This window comes from Paroedura picta, chromosome 1 (genome assembly GCF_049243985.1).
Source record: "Paroedura picta isolate Pp20150507F chromosome 1, Ppicta_v3.0, whole genome shotgun sequence".
In the NCBI taxonomy this organism is placed as follows: Eukaryota; Metazoa; Chordata; class Lepidosauria; order Squamata; family Gekkonidae; genus Paroedura; species Paroedura picta.
The window spans coordinates 176,624,453-176,644,335 of record NC_135369.1 but is presented as its reverse complement, the minus strand read 5'-3'; the positions used below and the strand labels follow the sequence as shown (position 1 = coordinate 176,644,335).

The 19,883-nt window shown below is 46.8% G+C and overlaps 1 protein-coding gene across 6 annotated transcripts in view; it reads right to left on the bottom strand.

Annotated features, from left to right (window-relative positions):
• Window positions 1-19,883, bottom strand: part of SHLD1 (shieldin complex subunit 1) — a 95,221-nt gene that overhangs the window by 48,223 nt on the left and 27,115 nt on the right. For 5 of the 6 annotated variants that reach the window (XM_077313147.1, XM_077313105.1, XM_077313114.1 and 2 more), the window contains exon 2: window positions 5,983-6,164. In XM_077313147.1, coding sequence (XP_077169262.1) covers window positions 5,983-6,157 — 175 coding nt within the window. In that variant the 5' untranslated portion in view covers window positions 6,158-6,164. Of the gene's footprint in view, window positions 1-5,982; window positions 6,165-10,635; window positions 10,654-19,883 lie in introns of those variants that run through there. The other variant, XM_077313138.1, reaches the window with a different exon arrangement.

Below are 19,883 nucleotides of genomic sequence, written 5' to 3'. Positions count from 1 at the left end.
CCTTCATTCAAGAATGTCTTAAACATAAAAATCAAAGTGATATCACAGTTAGAAAGCAGCTGCTTGAAAATCATGTCAGGTTGTTCTAGCATGAACCAAAAAGCATTGCAAGAAGAGGTGCAACTGGGATTTCCTGTACAAGAACTGGAGGAATATGTAATCCTTTCTCCGAGAGCCCTCTAGTGGAAGCAGTCTTTTATAATTGCCCATTTTAAAGCTGGTTGAGCCAGATCCCTATGTGAGAGCAGCTACTCTGATCAGATGAAACAAATAGATCAATGTTCAGGACTTTATTATATTTATTACTTCATTCATCATCTGCCTTCCTCAAGAAGACCCAAGGCAGATGACATCACCAAAACCAATGCAATCCGAGCAGACTACATACGAGATCAACAATGAAACAATGGGATTACAAATCTAGAGTGGTGCATTAAACAGTAGAGTATGAGGAGTAAAACAGTATAATCGATACAACAAACAATGAAACAAAAATAGATTACAAACATCGAGAGGGGTCAAGGAACCCAAAGTCTATTCTTGAGCATGTATGCCTAAGAAGGGAATGCCACTGAGTTGAACAAGGCATGTCCCCAACTAAGTGTATATAAGACTGCAGTCTTAATTTAGTTACACATATCTGGACTCTTAATTTTTGAGGTGAATGCTACCATTGATGTTTGCATAATTCCATGAAAATAACGAGCTATAAACTGAAAAACCAATGGCAGATCAACAGTTCTAAAAAATAGCAATAAGATATACCAACTTAAGTTCTGGAATATCATTTTGGGGGTGGCTGGCTGGTGCAGTCCCTTTGGCGCCCCTAGTGGTAGCCGTACTGTGTGGGGTTGAGTTGATGGTTTTACTGCCATGTTTAATTGTTATAATGGGGTTTGAACGGGATTTTATTGTCATGTGGAGTTTTATTATGCAACCCGCTACAAGACGGCTTGCTGGGAGTGGCAGGAAACAAATCCAATAAATAATAATAATCTGTTCCACTATATATTTCTGGTAAGGGATTGGAGGAGGAGCTGGTCTCATGGCTTAAGTGCCACTCAGTGCTTAACAACCACTCAGGGTGGCTGTCCTGCCCCTGAGTGCCTCCTCCTCCAACCGGCTTGCCTGTCTGTCCAGCAGCCAGCCAATCGTCTTCCGTCCTCCACCCTTGACTACCCCCTCTTCCTTCCACTTCCCTCTGAGGCTCAGAGGCTGCTGCGTGAGAGCTGCCCCTGCTAGTGAGTTCCCTAACAGCTGCCTACAGCCTTTCCAGGTCCTGAGGGGAGGGAGAGGCCATCCACAGAGCTCTTCCACACACACACACACACACCCAGTCTAGTGCCTGTTATATTCCTGAATGCAACAGGCTTTATACCTAGTTAATAATAACAACCCTACAATCCTAAACAGGGTTACATAATCTAAGTCAATGGATTTAGATGGGAGTAACTTTGTCAAGGACTAAACCATAAAACAGTTGCATAGAATAAGTGTTTGAGAAATTGCAACCACAGTGGGACAAAAACAGCTCAAAATAAAGCTGTAGCTGGATTCCTGAGCTGGGCAGTGAAACTAGGCAGGGCAGTGAAAGGCAATGGCAACCCACCTCTGTTTGTCTCTTGCCATCAAAGTCCTGCGGCATTGCTGTCTGGTGGGCGCAACTTGACAGCATTTTCTGCCACCAATGCCTGCCCAGCAAATTGATGGCCACACTGAAATATGAACCAAGGGTTTCAGGTGCCTATTGCATGCTCCCGATCACATGGACGCAGATAGATTATGTTTTTATCTCACCCTTCTTCCGAAAAACAGCAACCACGGCTCTCCCCGCCTCCATTTTATCCTTGCAATGACCCCGTGAGGTAAGCTGTGCTGAGAGAAAGCAACTTCTCCCCGTGATGAGGCAGAGTTCTATACATCTTGGTTACAGAGCGCCCAGCCAGCAACCACAGCTTCCCGCTACGTGTGCGCACTGCAACTGACACATGTGCACAATGATTGTGTAATAAAGCCTTTAGAGCCTCTTGTGGCGCAAAGTGGTAAGGCAGCAGGCATGCGGTCTGAAAGCTTTGCCCATGAGGCTGGGAGTTCAATCCCAGCAGCCGGCTCAAGGTTGACTCAGCCTTCCATCCTTCCGAGGTGGGTAAAATGAGTACCCAGCTTGCTGGGGGATAAACGGTCATGACTGGGGAAGGCACTGGCAAACCACCCCATATTGAGTCTGCCATGAAAACGCTGGAGGGCGTCACCCCAAGGGTCAGACATGACCCGGTGCTTGCACAGGGGATACCTTTACCTTTTAAAGCCTTTAAGCGCGTAGGAGTTTCATATTGTATGTAATAACCTTTAACTGTATGCTATGAGCAGAAAGTCATAAAAGCTGGAATATGAAATAACTACGAAGTCACAAAGCATCATGGTGAGAGGCTGCTGCAAAAGGGGCATTTAGTGTAAGGCCGGGCAATGTGCCCCCCCCACTGAATTCAGATCATATTGCAAGGAGGTGGGGGGAGCGTAACTACTGTAATGTAACAAGAAATCTCAAACCAGGGGAAATGCAAAGAGATTTTCCTTTTGAGAGGCAAGCACATCTCGCCTAGCCTACGATAACGAACGCACAAACAGAGCCTCCATTAGGAAAGACACAATTGCTGGCCATCCTGGTCTTTTATCAGCCCTGGGTCAATATGTTTCTGAGGGGAAAGGCAAAACGCCAGTCACTCTTGTGATCTCAGGCAGCATCACATGAGTCAGTGTTGCGTGATTCTACAAGCCACCCCTTCCAAAGTTCTTCCCCCTCCCCCTTCAAGTCACACCTGACTTATGGGGACCCCAAGGGGTTTGCGAGGCAAGAAACGTTCAGGGGTAGTTTGCCACTAATGCCTCTAAATTTGAAAGAATAATAAAACTGGATCTGAGCACCTTCTTCAGAGCTGAGCAAGAGCCAAGTATGAGGACCAGAACAGGCAGAGGGATAACAGGTTAATTAATCGGATCAGTTCTTCCTGGTTATCTAATTTTCCCCCCACAGCCAGCATGGCGTAGAGCAGTGGTTTTCAACCTTCCTAATGCCGCGACCCTTTAATACAGTTCTTCATGTTGTGGTGACCCCCCAGCCGTAAAATTATGCAAGTGTTCTTTCACAGACATTAAACCGAAACTGACCAATGGTGTGAAGATCCATGGTGCATGATTGTATATAAATTGGTTATTTTCTGGGATTTCTCAGTTCAGTTCTGCCTCTTGTCCCACCAAGATCTCACTCTTTTCCGCTGTATCCTGATCCACCCCGCAAGGCTATAGTGTGGACTGTGGCCCCTCCCCCCGGCCAAGCTTCTTGCCGTGCTGCAATCCCTGTGAAAGGGTCATTCGACCCCCAAAGGGGTCCCCACCCCCAGGTTAACCACTGGCGTAGAGGTTAAAAGAGGCAGCCTTGAATTTGGAGAGCCAGATTCAATTCCCTGCGCCTCCACATAACACCTGCTGAGTGACCTTGGGCTGGTCGCAGTTGTCTTGGGATTATCTCAGCCCCACCTGCCTCACAAGGTGCCCAGTGTGGGGAGAAGACGGGAAGGCAATTGGAAGCTGCTTTGAGAAAAGTGTATAAAAATCAGCTCTTCTTCTTTCCAGGGAGTTTTTAAATGAGGAAACATTAATAATGTTTAAGGGGAGTTTTTACATTGAAGAACATTACAAAAGCAACTCTCCCCACCCGCAGTCTGAAGTGGTAAGGCCCATTGTGCTACCATAGGGTTTTAACACTTTCAGCAAGAGAGTGACCGAGTGGCCATGCAGCTAGGAATAGCTGAAGATTACTTCCAGGGTTCCCAGGTTTATGCAATGTGATACCTGTAGGCATTGTAGTACCTGCAGGTACTTTCCCAGGTGACAGCCATGGACTTTGGGAGAGTAGGTATCACCATTGTGGAACTGTGATTGGCTGCCTTCAAACAAGTAAAGGGGCATTCCACCTGGATCTTCTCCACTGCTCGACAAGGAAGGAGTCCTGCAGATTAGTTGTGAAACAGTGGGGGCCAGGGAGCCCAAGAGAAGTAGAAGAAGAGTTGGTTTTTATACCCCCATTTTCACTATCTGAAGGAGCCACAAAGCAGCCAACAATCGCCTTCCCCTCCTCTCCCCACAATAGACACCCTGTGAAGTTGGTGAGATGGGAACGCTCTGTGACTGGTCCAAGGTCATCCATTTGGCTGCATGTGAAGGAATGGGGAATCAAACCCGGCTCTCCAGATTAGAGGCTGCCACTCTTAGTCACTACACCAAGCTGTCTCTCAGTGGAAGCAGTACCCAGATGAGGTAGGAAGGAAAGAGAGCAGTAGGAAATGGGACAAAACTAGGGTCAACTGTCCAGTGGGATGGGGGGGGGGGAGAGTACAGAGCAAGTGGCTCCATCTCCCAGATCACTATCTGGTGTGAGGGAGAGGAGAGAGCACAAAGCAACGACTGCAGCACCCTGATCAGCCACCTGATCTGAAGGAAGGAACTTCTTCTCAAACTTCTTCTCAAAGCTGGGGCAGGGAGTAAAGTGAAGAATTGCTTGACTTCCAGCTGATCTCTGGTGGTTGCCAAGAGGAGAGGGGGAGAGAGATGTTTTACACCCGGCCTCAGCTTCGTTCACATCCTGTCCTCAGCAGCCCCATCAGAGGCCACAAAACCAAGTCAAGCACTTCTCTCGTTTTCTCTTTCCCTGCCGACTGGAGGACTTTGCCCTCCTCATGCTGTGCCTAGAAAGCAGCCAGGGAAAGAAATACACTTTGATTTAACACTCTTCCTCCAAACTCCATGGGCTGCTTGTGGATGTGTCCTCCCCCCTCCTTGGACTTCTGTGTTTTATCCTTCCCCAGACCAGATTAGTATTGCCACCTTTGGTCTTTCTCTCTGCATCTGTTTTATCTGCCTCTACCCCCACTCCCACAACCTTCTCTCTGTGTAATTATCTATCCCTGGTCTTCTCTATGTGTGCTTTTACCCTCCCTTTCCCTCTCTTGCTCTACTTCTGTGTATATGCGTCTCCCCCATCCCCCTCAGGTCTTCTCCTTTGTTTTATCCCTCTTTTCCCTTCCTTGGACATCTTATGTGTTCACATCCGTGCATGTATGCTTGACCCTGCCTCCTGAGACCCAGAGTGGTATCATGGCTAGGAACAGTGGCCTCTAATCTGGAAAGCTGGGTTTGATTCCCCACTCCTCCCCATGAAGCCTCCTGGGTGACCTTGGGCCAGTCACCATTCCCTTTGAGCTCTGTCAGCCAACCCATACCTCACAAAGTGTCTGTTATGAGAAAAGGACATGAATGTGATTGTAAATCACTGAAGGTAGGGAAAAGCAGGGTATGAAACCCTGCTCTTCTTCTCCTGTGGCAGCCATATTTTGCTTAGTTTTGCATCCTGTGGCAGACCTATTTTTGTGGGGCCTGCCACCCTGCTTCAAAAATTCCAAAGGTGCCCACAGGCTATAAAGGTTTGGGGGACATCTGAGAGAGTCCATCTTCTTCTGGGCAATGACAGTGGTAGGAATGATCCCCACAAAGGTCATTGGTCTCTTTTCCTCACTCTATGCATTACCTCGTCCTACCCCTGATAGAGACAGTAGGGGTAGGCAACAGCTTCCCAAGCAGACAGTACTGGTGCTGCCACCTTACAAGGAAAGGAGTAAATGCATGAGAGGCAGCTACTCCTATTAGCACATCTACTGCATGCCTGTTCAGTCAACTGGTGGCCTCCAAATCTGGGAGGAGAAAAGGAAGAAGACAGAATCTGATCTGCAACACAGGTGAGGTTCCAGGCTGACAGCATCATGTCCACACCCCATCGACTCCCAATATGGCTGACAGCCAAGTTTGATGCTTCCTCCCTCGCATATCAGTCCAGACAATATTTTGGTTCATGGATCATAACCTGACTCAGGATTCACCAAAAGAACTACAGATACAATTAAAGTAATAACAATCATGGTACTTTACCCGTTTCCACCGTGGTAGATGGTGGTGAAACAAACACATTTCCTGAACTGGAAAAATCGCTGTTTCTCTCAGTAGTGAGATTCACTAGAAAATTTTTTTCAGTGATGGTACATGGTATGTCCAGCAAGCTGCTCTCTTCTGGCTGGTAACTCAATGATGTTTCACTTCCTTCCATAATACCTCTGTGGAAAAAGGAAACATCAATAAACGGCAAATATTTTTCAACACAGCTTGTATCTTCCTTGAAAGAAGAAGAAGAAGAAGAAGAAGAAGAAGAAGAGTTGGTTCTTATATGCCGCTTTTCCCTACCCGAAGGAGGCTCAAAGCGGCTTTCAGTCGCCTTCCCTTTCCTCTCCCCACAACAGACACCCTGTGGGGTGGGTGAGGCTGAGAGAGTCCTGATTATCACTGCCCGGTCAGAACAGTTTTATCAGTGCCGTGGGGAGCCCAAGGTCACCCAGCTGGTTGCATGTGGGGGAGCGCAGAATCGAACCTGGCATGCCAGATTAGAAGTCCGCACTCCTAACCACTACACCAAACTGGCTCTCCACCAATATGGCAGGGTGTAACACAACATGGATCAATTCTGTTTGGCCAGAGGGGTGATGGAATCCTGCAAACTTCTGATATTTTTACCCACGGCCTCCCACCCAAGCATGAACTGAAAACAGAACTATGAAGTAGACCAGAAGAGGCCTGATGTGAGCAGAAGATGTGGTTCCATTTGAACTGTACTGGATCTCAATATTCTCCCAACCTTCATTTAAGTATGCTTCACCAGTTTGGCTCATACCTTGTTCACCAGTCGCAAAACAGTGAACCGATTTTTCAGTGGACTATTTGTTCTGTTGGTTAACTGCTTTGTGGGAGTTTGGCAGATTGGTTTAACTATCCCTTCCTAACAGTACTGCAATTGGCTTTTCGACACATGCACATTCCTACACAGAATAACAAAGTTCTACAGTTCGACTCTCCCCCACATCCACGTTTGCCATTGTCATTGTTCTGCTCAGCAAGCAATTGTTGGAATATACAGTCAAATCAGTCTGAAACAGAGACGTGGTAGATAGGAGGTATGTACTTATCTCCCTTCAAGAAGGGCAATGGGAGAACATCAAAGCAGGCCAAGATAAAAGTTCTACAATATCATATACATCATCATCATCTGTTCCAAATAATATATTTCTGGTAAGGCCTTGGAGGAGGAGCATATCTCATGGCTTAAGTGCTGCTCAGCATTTAAACACCCACTCAAGGCGGTTGTCCCATCCCTGAGTGCCTCCTCCTCCAACTAGCTTGCCTGGCTGTCCAGCAGCCAGCCAATCGCTTTCCATCCCCCACCCCTGTCCCCCTCCTCCTTCCACTTCCCTTCGAGGCTCAGAGGCTGCAGATCCCTGCTATGTGAGAACTGCGGGGGGGGGGGAAGGGGGGAGGACCTCTGGCCTGCAGCCTTTCCAGGTTCTTGGGGGAGGGAGAGGCCATCCAAAGAGTTCTTCCACCCCACTCCACCCAATCTAGTGGCGTCAACGGGCTTGGCCCCTAGTTGTCAGTCATAAATAAAAGCGGTGCTTAAAAAAAAATCCTACAGCTGTGTTTGTTTATATACTTGTCAGCAATCAGCGAGGTTAATCATTACCTATCTGTTAGTATCCAGTGCTTTCAAAGCACAAACAAAACATAGTAATGCTACAAAGATATTAAGAAGCTGTAGGCATGCCACTGGAAATTCCAGATCCAAATAAGGTACTGGTAAATCCTGTGTTTCGCTTATGAATGCTTTCACAATGGACCGTAACAATTATAACATAAATTCAGAGCGACAATGAATGCAAAATTAAAACAATCACGTTTGCATAGGTGTTCAATGTTAAATATTAAACATATAAAGATGAAGCTTACCAAACAAAATCTTGTGTAGTGAATTGTTAGGATCCACCAAGGAAGCATTCACAAGCGAAACACAGGATTTACCAGTTCTTCATTGGGATTTGGAATTTCAATGGCATTCCTACAACTTTTAAAATATCCTTGTAGTATATGTTTTGTTTGTGCTTTTAAAGCATTGGATAAAGCTTGTCTCCATATTGTACAAATTCTCATTGTGTTGTCTGTATAACTGTTATACACTGTGCATCCCATTTTTTATTTTTTACCTGTTAGTACCAGCAGTGTTTTTGCACATGGGTGGTTGTGTAAAAACCCCAGTGGAAACCCAAATCAGTAGTGATTTTGTACATAAACTGTTCAGCAAAACTCCCAGTGTGAACCTGTTCAAGCATTCGAGTTATTTGGCACTGAACTGATCAGACCCACAGAATCACAGAGTTGGAAGGGACCTCATGGGACATCTAGTCCAACCCCCTGCACTATGCAGGACACTCACAACCCTATTGTTCATCCATTGTAACCTGCCATCCTCTTGAATCTTCACAGAATCAGCCTCCCCATCAGACGGCTCTCCATCCTCTGTTTAAAAATCTCCAAAGATGGAGAACCCACCACCTCCCGAGGAAGCCTGTTCCACTGAGAAACCGCTCTAACTGTCAGGAACTTCTTCCGGATGTTTAGACAACATTTCTTTTGAATTAATTTCATCCCATTGGTTTTGGTCCGTCCCTCCGGGGCAAGAGACAACAACTCTGCTCCATCCTCTATATCAGTGGTCCCCAACCTTTCTGAGGCTGGGGTCCGGCAGGGCATTGGGCGATGCGCGGCCCGGTCCTGCTTCCCTCTCCCCGCCCTCCCGCAGTAAGAAGCTTCCCGGGCTGCAAGCTTGCGGCCTGGGAAGTTTTTTACTGCGGGGGGGGGGCGGGGAGAGGGAGCCGCGGCCCGGCGCCATGGCCTTCGCGGCCCGGCACCAGGCCGCGGGCCGCAGGTTGGGGACCACTGCTCTATATGGCACCCTTTTAAATATTTGAAGATGGCTATCAGATCCCCTCTCAGTCATGATCAACTCATCTCTGTTCAAATACAGTCAAATGCAACAAGTTTAACTCTTGAACATCTTCACCGTAAAACCTGCATAACCTCTGCCTTCATAATCAGCTTTCTTGGGTGGAGCAGAGGACTTTAGAAAAGAGAGAGATGCGGGAATTACTCACTTTGCAAACAAACCTTTTGCTCACAGCTCTTCTTAATTCAACCACATGCTCATAGCTTTGCTTTGTAACTAACAACACAGCAAGAATATGCAAATCTAGACTTCAGAATGTGAGGCTTATTGGTCTACTGCGAGGTCACACTGCCCACTATAATATATGGGGGGATGCCCCACTATTGATGCTATCAGTCTTTTTTCCTGCTTCCTTCTACACCAGAGGTGGCCAAACTGTGGCTCTCCAGAAGTCCATTGACTACAATTACCATGAGCCTCTGCCAGCACTTGGCACGGGCTCATGGTAATTGTAGTCCATGGAATTCTGAAGAGCCACAGTTTGGCTACCCCTGCACCATCATGGTACTTCCGTACTCGTACATTTCCCTGTCTTTCTTTTGGTCTTTCCCAAACTTGATTTTTTTTTGCTACGTTTTGGGATAAAGGTAAAGGTAAAGGTATCCCCTGTGCAAGCACCGAGTCATGTCTGACCCTTGGGGTGACGCCCTCTAGCGTTTTCATGGCAGACTCAATGCAGGGTGGTTTGCCATTCCCTTCCCCAGTCATTACCGTTTACCCCCCAGCAAGCTGGGTACTCATTTTACCGACCTCGGAAGGATGGAAGGCTGAGTCAACCTTGAGCCGGCTGCTGGGATTGAACTCCCAGCCTCATGGGCAGAGCTTTCAGACTGAAGAAGAAGAAGAAGAAGAAGAAGAAGAAGAAGAGTTGGTTCTTATATGCCGCTTTTCCCTACCCAAAGGAGGCTCAAAGCAGCTTACATTTGCGTTCCCATTCCTCTCCCCACAACAGACACCCTGTGGGGTGGGTGAGGCTAAGAGAGCCCTGATATTACTGCTCGGTCAGAACAGCTTTATCAGTGCCGTGGCGAGCCCAAGGTCACCCAGCTGATTGCATGTGGGGGAGCGCAGAATTGAACCTGGCATGCCAGATTAGAAGTCCGCACTCCTAACCACTACACCAAACTGCATGTCTGCTGCCTTACCACTCTGCGCCACAAGAGGCTCTACATTTTGGGATAGATTGCAGCAAAACTGGGGTGAGAATCGTGTGGATGAGAAAATCCAGATCTTCCCAGGCCCGCTCACATTGGTGAAACCTGCTGCAGGGGTGTCTGGAAGCTACATTCCAAAGTGCACAGTTTACTAATGTAACAGGATTAACTTTTGCTTATATATTTCTACTGTTATGATGGTCAGTTCATAGTCTGAGGAAGAGTGCTTGCACTCGAAAGCTCACGCCTTGAATAAATCTTTGTTGGTCTTAAAGGTGCTACTGGACTCTGATTTTATTGTGCTGCTTCAGACCAACACAGCTACTCATTTGAATCTTAGCTTCCACCTGTAATTCAGTCAGTCCTGACGCCCTCTGTTCATATTTGGACTACAAGAACTCCCACCAGTACAATCTCCACGAACTCTGAGTGCTATTCCAGTGCAAAAGTTGTGCACGCATGCACACGCACACGCACACACACGGACAGAGAGAGAGAGAGAGAGAGAGAGAGAGAGAGAGAGAAAATGGCCAGACAATTAAGTACCGTTAAAGTTTTTTCATTGTCCCTGGATCATGTATCAGGGCTGACAAGAGAAGCCTCCTCAATAGACCCATTCATGCTAGGCAAAACAGAGAAGAACAAAAGACAAGCAGTCACTCAGGGAGGTGAAGTAATCAATTTCCATAGATCACCTCTTGGCATAATAACTACACATAAAGGGAAATTTCCTGTTCCCAGGAGTAAGTGATTGATTACCGTCTTGGGGAGACCTTTTCCCCCAAGGTATGGTGGTGGAGGAGGAAGAAGAGGAAAAAGAAGAGCTGTTTTTTTCTACCCTGCATTTTAATACCCAATCACTTATTCTTCCTTTCCCCACAATAGACAACTGGTTCGGAAGGTGGATCTGAGAGAGCGCTGAGAGGACTGTGACTGCCTCCAGGTCGCCCAGCTGGCTGCAATAAAGGAGTGGGGAATCAAACCCAATACTCCAGATTAGAGGTCGCCACTCCAGATTAGAGGTGGGCCACTATACCAAGCCAGTATAAAGGGTGCAAATCTTGTAAAATATAAAATGTCATGTGAGCATATTCTTCCGTGCAAGAAACAAATGTCAATACATATGTGCAATGTGCGGTTCAGTGGTAGAACACCTGCTTTGCATGCAAAAGGTCCCAGGTTCAATGAAAAGGGTCAGGCTAACTAATTAAACAACTTCTGAGTAATGAAATATATTCTGAGCCACTTAACTTTGCCCTGGAACATTACTAAGCTTTGTTCTGTCCTAGACATGTAGATCAGGACAAAGGCACCAGACAGGGTGTGACAGCACAGAGAAAAATCCTACAAAATAAAAAGCTTTTAAACAAAGAAAAGCTAGAGTAGATGTTCTTGTGTTCCTTTGCTGGCTTGTCAAAGGGCTGCAAAAATTACTCCGCAGCAGCCAACAAGCAAACCAGTCCCTCTGAAGCTGCTTGCTGGAAATCCCTGGTTTAGAGACTTGACATTTGCACACCTTTGTTGACACAGGAAGTAGGCTTGCACGCTCCGGTGTGGTTCAGCTGCTTCGGTGATCTCCAAAGTCTGAGGCGACCAGTGCCACGGTGTGGTCAGGAGGGGCAGCGTGCCACCTGGTGCCAGCAGTGCGCCACCCGGCGCTGGCACACAAGCACAGAGCTCTGCACCTGCGTGCGGGTGCCAAGTGGCATGCTGCTGCCAGCGCCGCCCCTTCCCTCCACAGCGCTGGTTGCCTCGGGCTTTGGTGTTCGCTGAAGCGGCCAAACCAAGCCGGAGCGCACAGTTCTAAGAAGTGACCTGAAACAGTGCACTACTGTGAGAAGTATTGGCATGCGCAAGATCTGCATTGAGCATGATTCAACAGCATAAAAAGAATATCCTGGCTAGTTAGAGAGCAGGAACTTCCTGAGAAACTTCAAATCATCTCCTCCAGTGTCCTGATTGGCTCATTTGGAGACTTCCTGATCCTTTGAGCACACTTCCTCCTTGCTTGCCTCCAGAGCAAAAGAGACCATAATGTGGAGACAGGCAATGGCAAACCACCTCCGAACGTCTCTTGCCTGGCTGGCCAGACAATCCTTGGAACTCCTGACTACATGACACACACCATACAATAAATACCCAACAGGATTGCCCTAAATCAGCTATGATTTGTCGGCACTTTACACAAACACACATGCACAGGAGGGCCCTGGCAGGTCCTATTTACACTGAGTGGTATAGAGGTTAAGAGTGGCGGACTCTAATCTGGAGAATCAGGTTTTATTTCCCATTCTTCCACATGCAGCCAGCTGGGTGACCTTGGGCTAGTCACAATTCTCTTAGAGCTGTTCTCACAGAGCAATTCTGTCAGCTCTCTCAACCTCACCTACCACCCAGTATCTGTTGTGGGGAGAGGAAGGGAAAACCATTGTAAGCCACGTTGAGACTCCGCTGAGTAGTGATAAGTGGACTATAAAAGCCTTGCTTGCTGGGGAGTAAACGGTAATGACTGGGGAAGGCACTGGCAAACCACCCCGTATTGAGTCTGCCATGAAAACGCTAGAGGGCGTCACCCCAAGGGTCAGACATGACTCGGTGCTCGCACAGGGGATACCTTTACCTTTACCTTTAAAAGCCAATTCTTTTTCTTCTATTGATAAGGGATTTGGTATCAAGGTTTGCCATGAACTGGCTGGGTTTGCAAATGATACCATAGTGTATGGTGTATGGTGAACTAAGGGGACATCCTGTGGAGCTGATGGGCAGTAGATTCAGGAGGGCAGAAAAACGGATATTCTTCAGATAATAGTTAATTTGTCAGACACAGGATGTAAACAATAGTCTACCTACAGCGAAATTAGAGGTGGTATATGTCTCAACGACAATTGCTGGGGTGGGATGGGGGGACCAGCAATGAGGGTGGAGCCTCAATGGCTATGTTCTGAAATTATCTGGATAGCCACCAAAAACCAGAGCTGGCCTAGGTGACGCTGCACTGTGACTTTTATGCTACTGTGTTTTACTTCCTAACTATTTCCGCAGTTGGCTTTTCTCCCCAGGTTTCCTTCGTATTGGTCTCTGTAATTTGACCTCGAGTCTGCGCCTCGCTATCCTCATATATTGTCTCCAAACAGCAATACTGTGGGCCTTTTCGCACAGGGATCTTTGTTGCAAATTGTTTGCGGAATGAAAAATCGCCATTTAAAATAGTGGAATTCGTCGTTATGCATACCTGCCTTTGTAGTGGAATCAGTTGCGTTTTTTAGCATTTCCCACAGGCTTCCGGTCTCGGCAGAAATCGCTAGAAAGGAAGCGCTATTGCCAAGCTCGTCCCGCCCCTGGCCGTCAAGCAGCCAATGGGCAGCCGTTAGCATGCTCCCAAACAGCCCCTTTCCCTTTAAGAAAGGTTTTTTTAAAAAAAAAAACGACCCATAGCAATGAATCTAGGTAGATTCGTTGCTACAGAGAGACCCATCCAGCTGCCTAATGTGAGCTGTCGTTTGATTGCATGATCATTTGCACGCTGCCTCGAGTGATAAAAAAAAAAATCCCCCCCCCTCTCACGGGCACGATTTTCGGCTGAATTTATTTGTAAAAAATAAAGGGACTTTATTTCAGCAAACGGGCTTTTCAGTTGTTTGTGCTTAGTGACTAAAGGTGAAGGACTGAAGCCAGGGAAGCCTCTAAACAGAAAGAGGCTCGCCGGTGCGTTTATCCCCGCTCGCTCGGAGAAAAAAAAATGGCGATCGCTTCGCCGGAAGTTTGGAGGAGAGAGCCAGGGGGAGGGACTTTGAAGAACCAGCAACAATGGTAACGCACAGATCTTTAGCGCTACTGTTGCAGATTGGTTGCAGGAGTGTATCGCTATCCGGAGGGTGAATCCACTTTTCTGGATTCCCCTGAAAGCGCCACAACGAAGCGCTTTTTGCTGATTGGTTTCAGGATTGTTGCAGATTGTCTACGACGTCGTGGGTTATGTCAAATTAGTAGCGTTTCCAAATAGCAACCATTCTGCTACTTTGAAGCCGTGCGAAATGGCCCTGAGGATTGATTTTCCATCATGCCTTTCACATTTCTTGTTGCAATGGGTTTCCTCTGGCTGCATTCTGTACTGTTCCACTGCCTTATGCTGCTGATGGATTTTGATAGATAGATATATATTTAGATCTTGCTGCAGGCAGTCTTCAGTGCCATCTCAGTGGCAGAAAGGCAAATCACAAATCGCCAAAATAACCAGTTCACCCAGCCCAACCGGAAGAGATCAGTTCTGTCTACTTTAACCCTGCTTCACCCCTTAAAAAGCTTTGCAGGAGCCGTATTCCTGTGTCCAATTAAATGAAATGGCGCTGTCTTTGCCGTATTTAAAGCACGCTTTTATGTTTAAATTCAGCAAACAAACCACTTCTAGCCAGCACAACAAAGTAGGAATGAGCAAAAGCAAGCCCGGACAGAAAGGGCTTAAAAACTGTTCACTGAGATTAGCAAAACTGCTAATTCAGGGGGGAAACTAACCAGGGACTGTTGTTTTGGAACGGCACATTTCGTCTGCCGAGAACATGCAAACAGAGTATGGGCATTTCAGCCATCTTTCTGGGCGGCTGCCAAAGGCAAACTTGCTCTGACGACACCTGTCATGCAACTGCCCCTTCTAAGAAATCCAGTTAAGCCCTCTGGAATGAAGTAAACAGATTGAGTCAACCTTATCCGTTATGACGCTAGAAACAGCGTGGCCTTTCCGAAGGGTGACAGGCTTCGGGACAATGGCAAGCCTTTTCCCTTTACCAAGTGGGAAGATCGTGATTTTCTGGGATATATGAGAACTGCAACACCCCAAAGCACTGGTGAGGAGCCACCAAAGTGGGCTTTCACAGTGCCGATCCGCAGCTGGAGCCGAGCTTGTCAAGTACAGGAAAAGCCAGGCCACCTGTTTATACTTCACTCTTGACACAGGCAGATTTTGACAGGAGAAGGCCAAGGCATCTGACAAATAACCCCGCAAAAAGAGATAACAGATAAATGGAGATATTATTATTATTATTATTATTATTATTATTATTATTATTATTATTATTATTATTATTATTAGATTTATAGCCCGCAATCTCTTGCGGCTCGTGGCGGGTAACAATATCACAAATCCCCATTAAAACCCCATAAAAACAATAATAACATTGCCAATATTGCCGGCATGGCAAGAACGGCAACTCCACTTCCCCCCCCCTCCCTCCCACTACTAGCGGGTGGAGAGGAGGTCCTGATGATGTTTTGCTTCGGGTCCAGAACCCGAGTCCCCGGGGGAGGCATAGATCTATTATCAGCCCCGGCCTCAACCATAAACCTAGCGGAAGAGCTCCGTCACCGGCTCTGTAAAATATTGTGATGAATGTCAGTCAAAAAACAACTGGAATTAGGACAGTGGAATAATTTCCTGCAATCTGCAGGGGGTTGGACTAGATGACCCTGAAGGTGCCTTGCAACTCAACAGAATATTTAAAGTGAGCATTCCTAGCACACAAAGATTGTAGCACTAGTCCCAGATAGCTTAGTCTACTGACCACTTCTATTTTATAGTTGTCTGGCTCCCAGATTTTTTATTTTGGCCGCTTACCAAAAACCATAACCTTCATCTTTTGCTAGTTCACTTGGAGTTGTTCTTCATTACAGTAACTGCTAAGCCTCTTTAACATTCTCTTGAGCCCTACTACAGTTCTGGAAAGCAAAACTACGTCATCAGCGTAGAGGGATGGGACGATAGGCTAAACTAGGAGGATGAAATCCCTTGTCCTGGAATGATTTAATTATACCATTTATATAAATACTAGTATCAAAGCCCGTTTTAAAAATGGGCTTTGAAAGGGGGGCAGGCAGGAGGGCATGAGAGGGTGGCCGTGGCTCCCTTTGGCCCGCAAAGTGGTCTAAAGGGAGCGGAAAGCCCCCCCCCCACTGGTGGCGACAGAGCTTTGCGGCCCTCAGGAAGGCTCCAAACTCCCCCCCACACTCCCTCCCAGAAGGAGGGTACCTGCGGGCCGCAAAGCCCTGTCGCTGCATCTCCTCGTGGGTGACAATAGAGGCAGCAGCCACAAGGCTTCTAGCAGGCAAGGAGGGAAGGTGGAAGCTGGAAGGGGAGGGCCAATCAGGGTGGACCTGGATGGACAGGGCTCTGGACAGTCTCCTCCCAGAAGGCTGTTTCCCAAATATATAAGGAAGGGAAATAGTGTTAAGGATTAAACAGGGTAGTAGCTAAAATGCAGCCTTGTCTAACTCCCTTAGCAGCAATAATAGGATTGGTAACACGGCCTTGGTTACTACATCTGACCCTTATTGTTGTGCCCTGATAAAATAATTTAATAAGGGCAAGAAGCCATCAATCAATAGAAGAGTTCGCTATTTTTTTCCAGAGGCGGTATCTAGAAATGGAATTGAAGGCTGCTTTAAAGTCAACAAATACAGTGTATAGAGCAGAAGATTTTGCAGAGGTGTATCTTTCCGCTAGATGTTGAATGGTCAAGCAATGATCAATGGTGAAGGCACCTTCTGTGAACCCAGCTTGTTCAGTCCCTATTAGCCCTTCCTGTTCCAGCCAACTCGAGAGCTTCTCTACTAGATGTTAACATATAATATGCTGGGGATACTCAGTAGGCTGATATGGCGATAGTTTGCTGGCTCATTTCGATTGCCAGATTTGTAAAAAGGTACAACCACCGTTGACTGTCAACCGCTGGGGATAAGGGATACAGCCACAAAATGTGCCCCAAAAATGGCTGCCAAAGAAGGCAGAACCAACCACAAAATGGCTGCCACAACTTACATTTCATTGTTGACTTTCTAAAAACGCTTGGCAGGCTACCAGGAAAGGTGTTGGCAGGTGCCATAAGGATCCCTGGCATAGCTAGTCTTCCAGTTTCCCAAAATAACTCATTACTCACTCCCCTATACTTACCCACCAAGGAATAATTCCTCATTTCAAAAAATGCCATCTTTAATGTTTTCCATCCGACAAGAGGGAAAAATCAGGGGGAAATAGCATTTCTAAATGTTCTAGGCTACATCACTATGTATCTATTTATGGTTTATACCGTGCTACAAAACAAAACAAAACAAAACAAAAAACAAGAGGCTCATAGCACGGTTTATACTGTGCTATGAGCCTCTTGTGGCACAGAGTGGTAAGGCAGCCGACTGAAAGCTTTGCCCATGAGGTTGGGAGTTCAATTCCAGCAGCCGGCTCAAGGTTGACTCAGCCTTCCATCCTTCTGAGGTCGGTAAAATGAGGACCCAGCTTGCTTGCTGGGGGGTAAACGGTAATGACTGGGGAAGGCACAGGCAAACCACCCCGTATTGAGTCTGCCATGAAAATGCTAGAGGGCGTCACCCCAAGGGTCAGACATGACTCGGTGCTTGCACAGGGGATACCTTACCGTCCTACAGCAATAATGTACACCTTGATTGTCCTGAGAGGAGAAGATAATCCATTTGCAAATGATATTTAGAAATGATTTCAAATGGTACTTATATTGTGTTGTTGCAATACGGTGCAACATGATTTCCTTGTGAGGACATGATCATCCATTTGCAGGCAATTGCACAAACGGTATTTATATTGCATGATGATCGCAATAACGTATGTGATTCTCCTCTCTGGAAAAAATAATCCATTTGTAAATGATATTTTTAAAACTCAGTAAAAGATATTAATATTGCACTAATGTGCAACTTGATTTTCCTGCACAGACAAGATGATCCATGTTTAAAGGATTACTCTAATATAGTGTCAAAAAACACCTCACAACCATAATCATGCATAGATTAAATCTTTCTGAAAGCCTAGAAGGAAAGCTACACTCATGAGATTCTTCTATTATTGATCAGGCAAGCTATGCCCCCAAATTGCTATTCTTGCTCTCTCTCTGAGAGAGAGAGAGAGAGAGAGAGAGAGAGAGAGAGAGAGAGAGAGAGAGAGAGAGAGAGAGAGAGAGAGATGTTGGACATGCTGATCTGTTTCTGTTAAGGTGAAAATTCATAGGGTTTTGATAGGAAGAGCAAATAGTAGAGTTGCCAAATCTAAGAGAGGAAAATTCTTGGAGATTTTGGGGGTAGAGATTGGGGAGGGACCTCATTGGAGTTTACTGCCATAGAGACCACACTCCAAAGCAGCCATCTTCTCCAGAGGAAATGATCTCTGTAGACTGGAGATGTTGTAATTCCAGGAGCTTTCTGGGGCCCACCTGGAGGATGGCAGCCCTATATGGAGATCTTGGGTGCTCTGCATGGGAAGATCTACTCGAAACTCAGCAATGCCGTACCCTCTTTCCCAACCCAAGTTCTTTCCTGTGTGTTGTAACTCTGGATGTGTTGCTGAAAATCCTCACTTTTTTTCCTGGGACATGCAGATTAAGCTGTGGTGATGGGCACTGCAAGCTTGGGACCCCCACCCCAGAGGCAGGAGCACGTGCTTGAGAGAAGTCCCCTCCTTGTTGTCTCAAATGGCCAAGAGATGATAACAATGCATATAAAGAATCCTTAGGACAGGTGGTTAGATTGTCAATTTCTTGACACTTTGTTCCCCGCCTGCCTGAGAGCGATCACTCCAATGGAGAGAACTTTGCTGAACTCTGAGTGCAGATTCCACCTGAAACCCTTGAGAACGAGGGGGGCAGGGGAGTTTATATCCCACTTTTCTCTACCTGAAGGAGTCTCAAAGGGGCTGACCATCGCCTTCCCTTCCTCTGAAGTATGTGGGGCTGAAAGAGCTCTGAGAAGACTGTAACTAGCCCAAGGTCACCCAGCAGGCCTCATGAGTCTCACAGCACCTTACAATCACCCACCCTTCCTCTCCCCACGACAGACACCCTGTGAGGTATATGAAGCTGAGCGAGCTTTGAGACAACTTGACTGGCCCAAGGTCACCCAGCAAGCCTCCTGGGTCTCAAAGCGGCTTACAATCGCCTTCCCTTCCTCTCCCCACAACCGACATCAAGTAGGCGGGGCTAAGAGAGTTCTGAGAGAACTGAGAGTGGCCCAGCTGGCTGCATGTGGAGGAGGACTGGGGAATCAAACCCAGTTTTCCAGATTAGAGGCTGCCACTCTGAACCGCTAAATCACACTGGCTCTAAGAGAAGGTTTGCTTAAGTCTGGGAAAGACCTGCAGTAGGTGTGAGCCACTTATGTCTCTGCCTTACTTATGCACTCTCAGTTATTTTTCTAGGACATCCCTAGGACTGTAGGGGGATCTAGCTTATCTCTACAACTTTCCTGGTACTCGGCTTCTCTTTGTCCAGTCTTCACATGCACGGAGTCAATGCAGGATACACTGCTTCAAAACCAAACGACCCAATAAACAAGGAATCAACATATAACATACGTAACTCCTCCACTTTACCTAAGTGATCCGACTGTCATTCCGTGCCTCTACTGGCCTGGAAGCAGTAGCCGAGGTTTGCTAGAATATACAAAGGTGTCCTTTGCTTGCAGATCGGATTTCCTGCTAATGTCTGATGCTTTGACATGGGGGGGGGGGGTTTGGGTAGTGAGTGCTGCTAGCAGGAAAGAACATAAAAATTGTTACAATGATCTGCCAGCATTATATCAAAGGAAAAAAGTCCCTGGGTTTCTTTTCAAAATCTGTGTGGGTGTGCACCGGTCCGAGGAAGATAGGAATGCTTTGCATTTTTTAAAAATTAGTTTTGCAAATGTGTCCTGTATGATGGGGGGGGGGGACCTCCCTCCCTGTCTCGTTGTCCTCTTAACCTCCCTCCCTCCTGCAGCCTCCGTTCTTGCTAGCTCAATTAACCTAG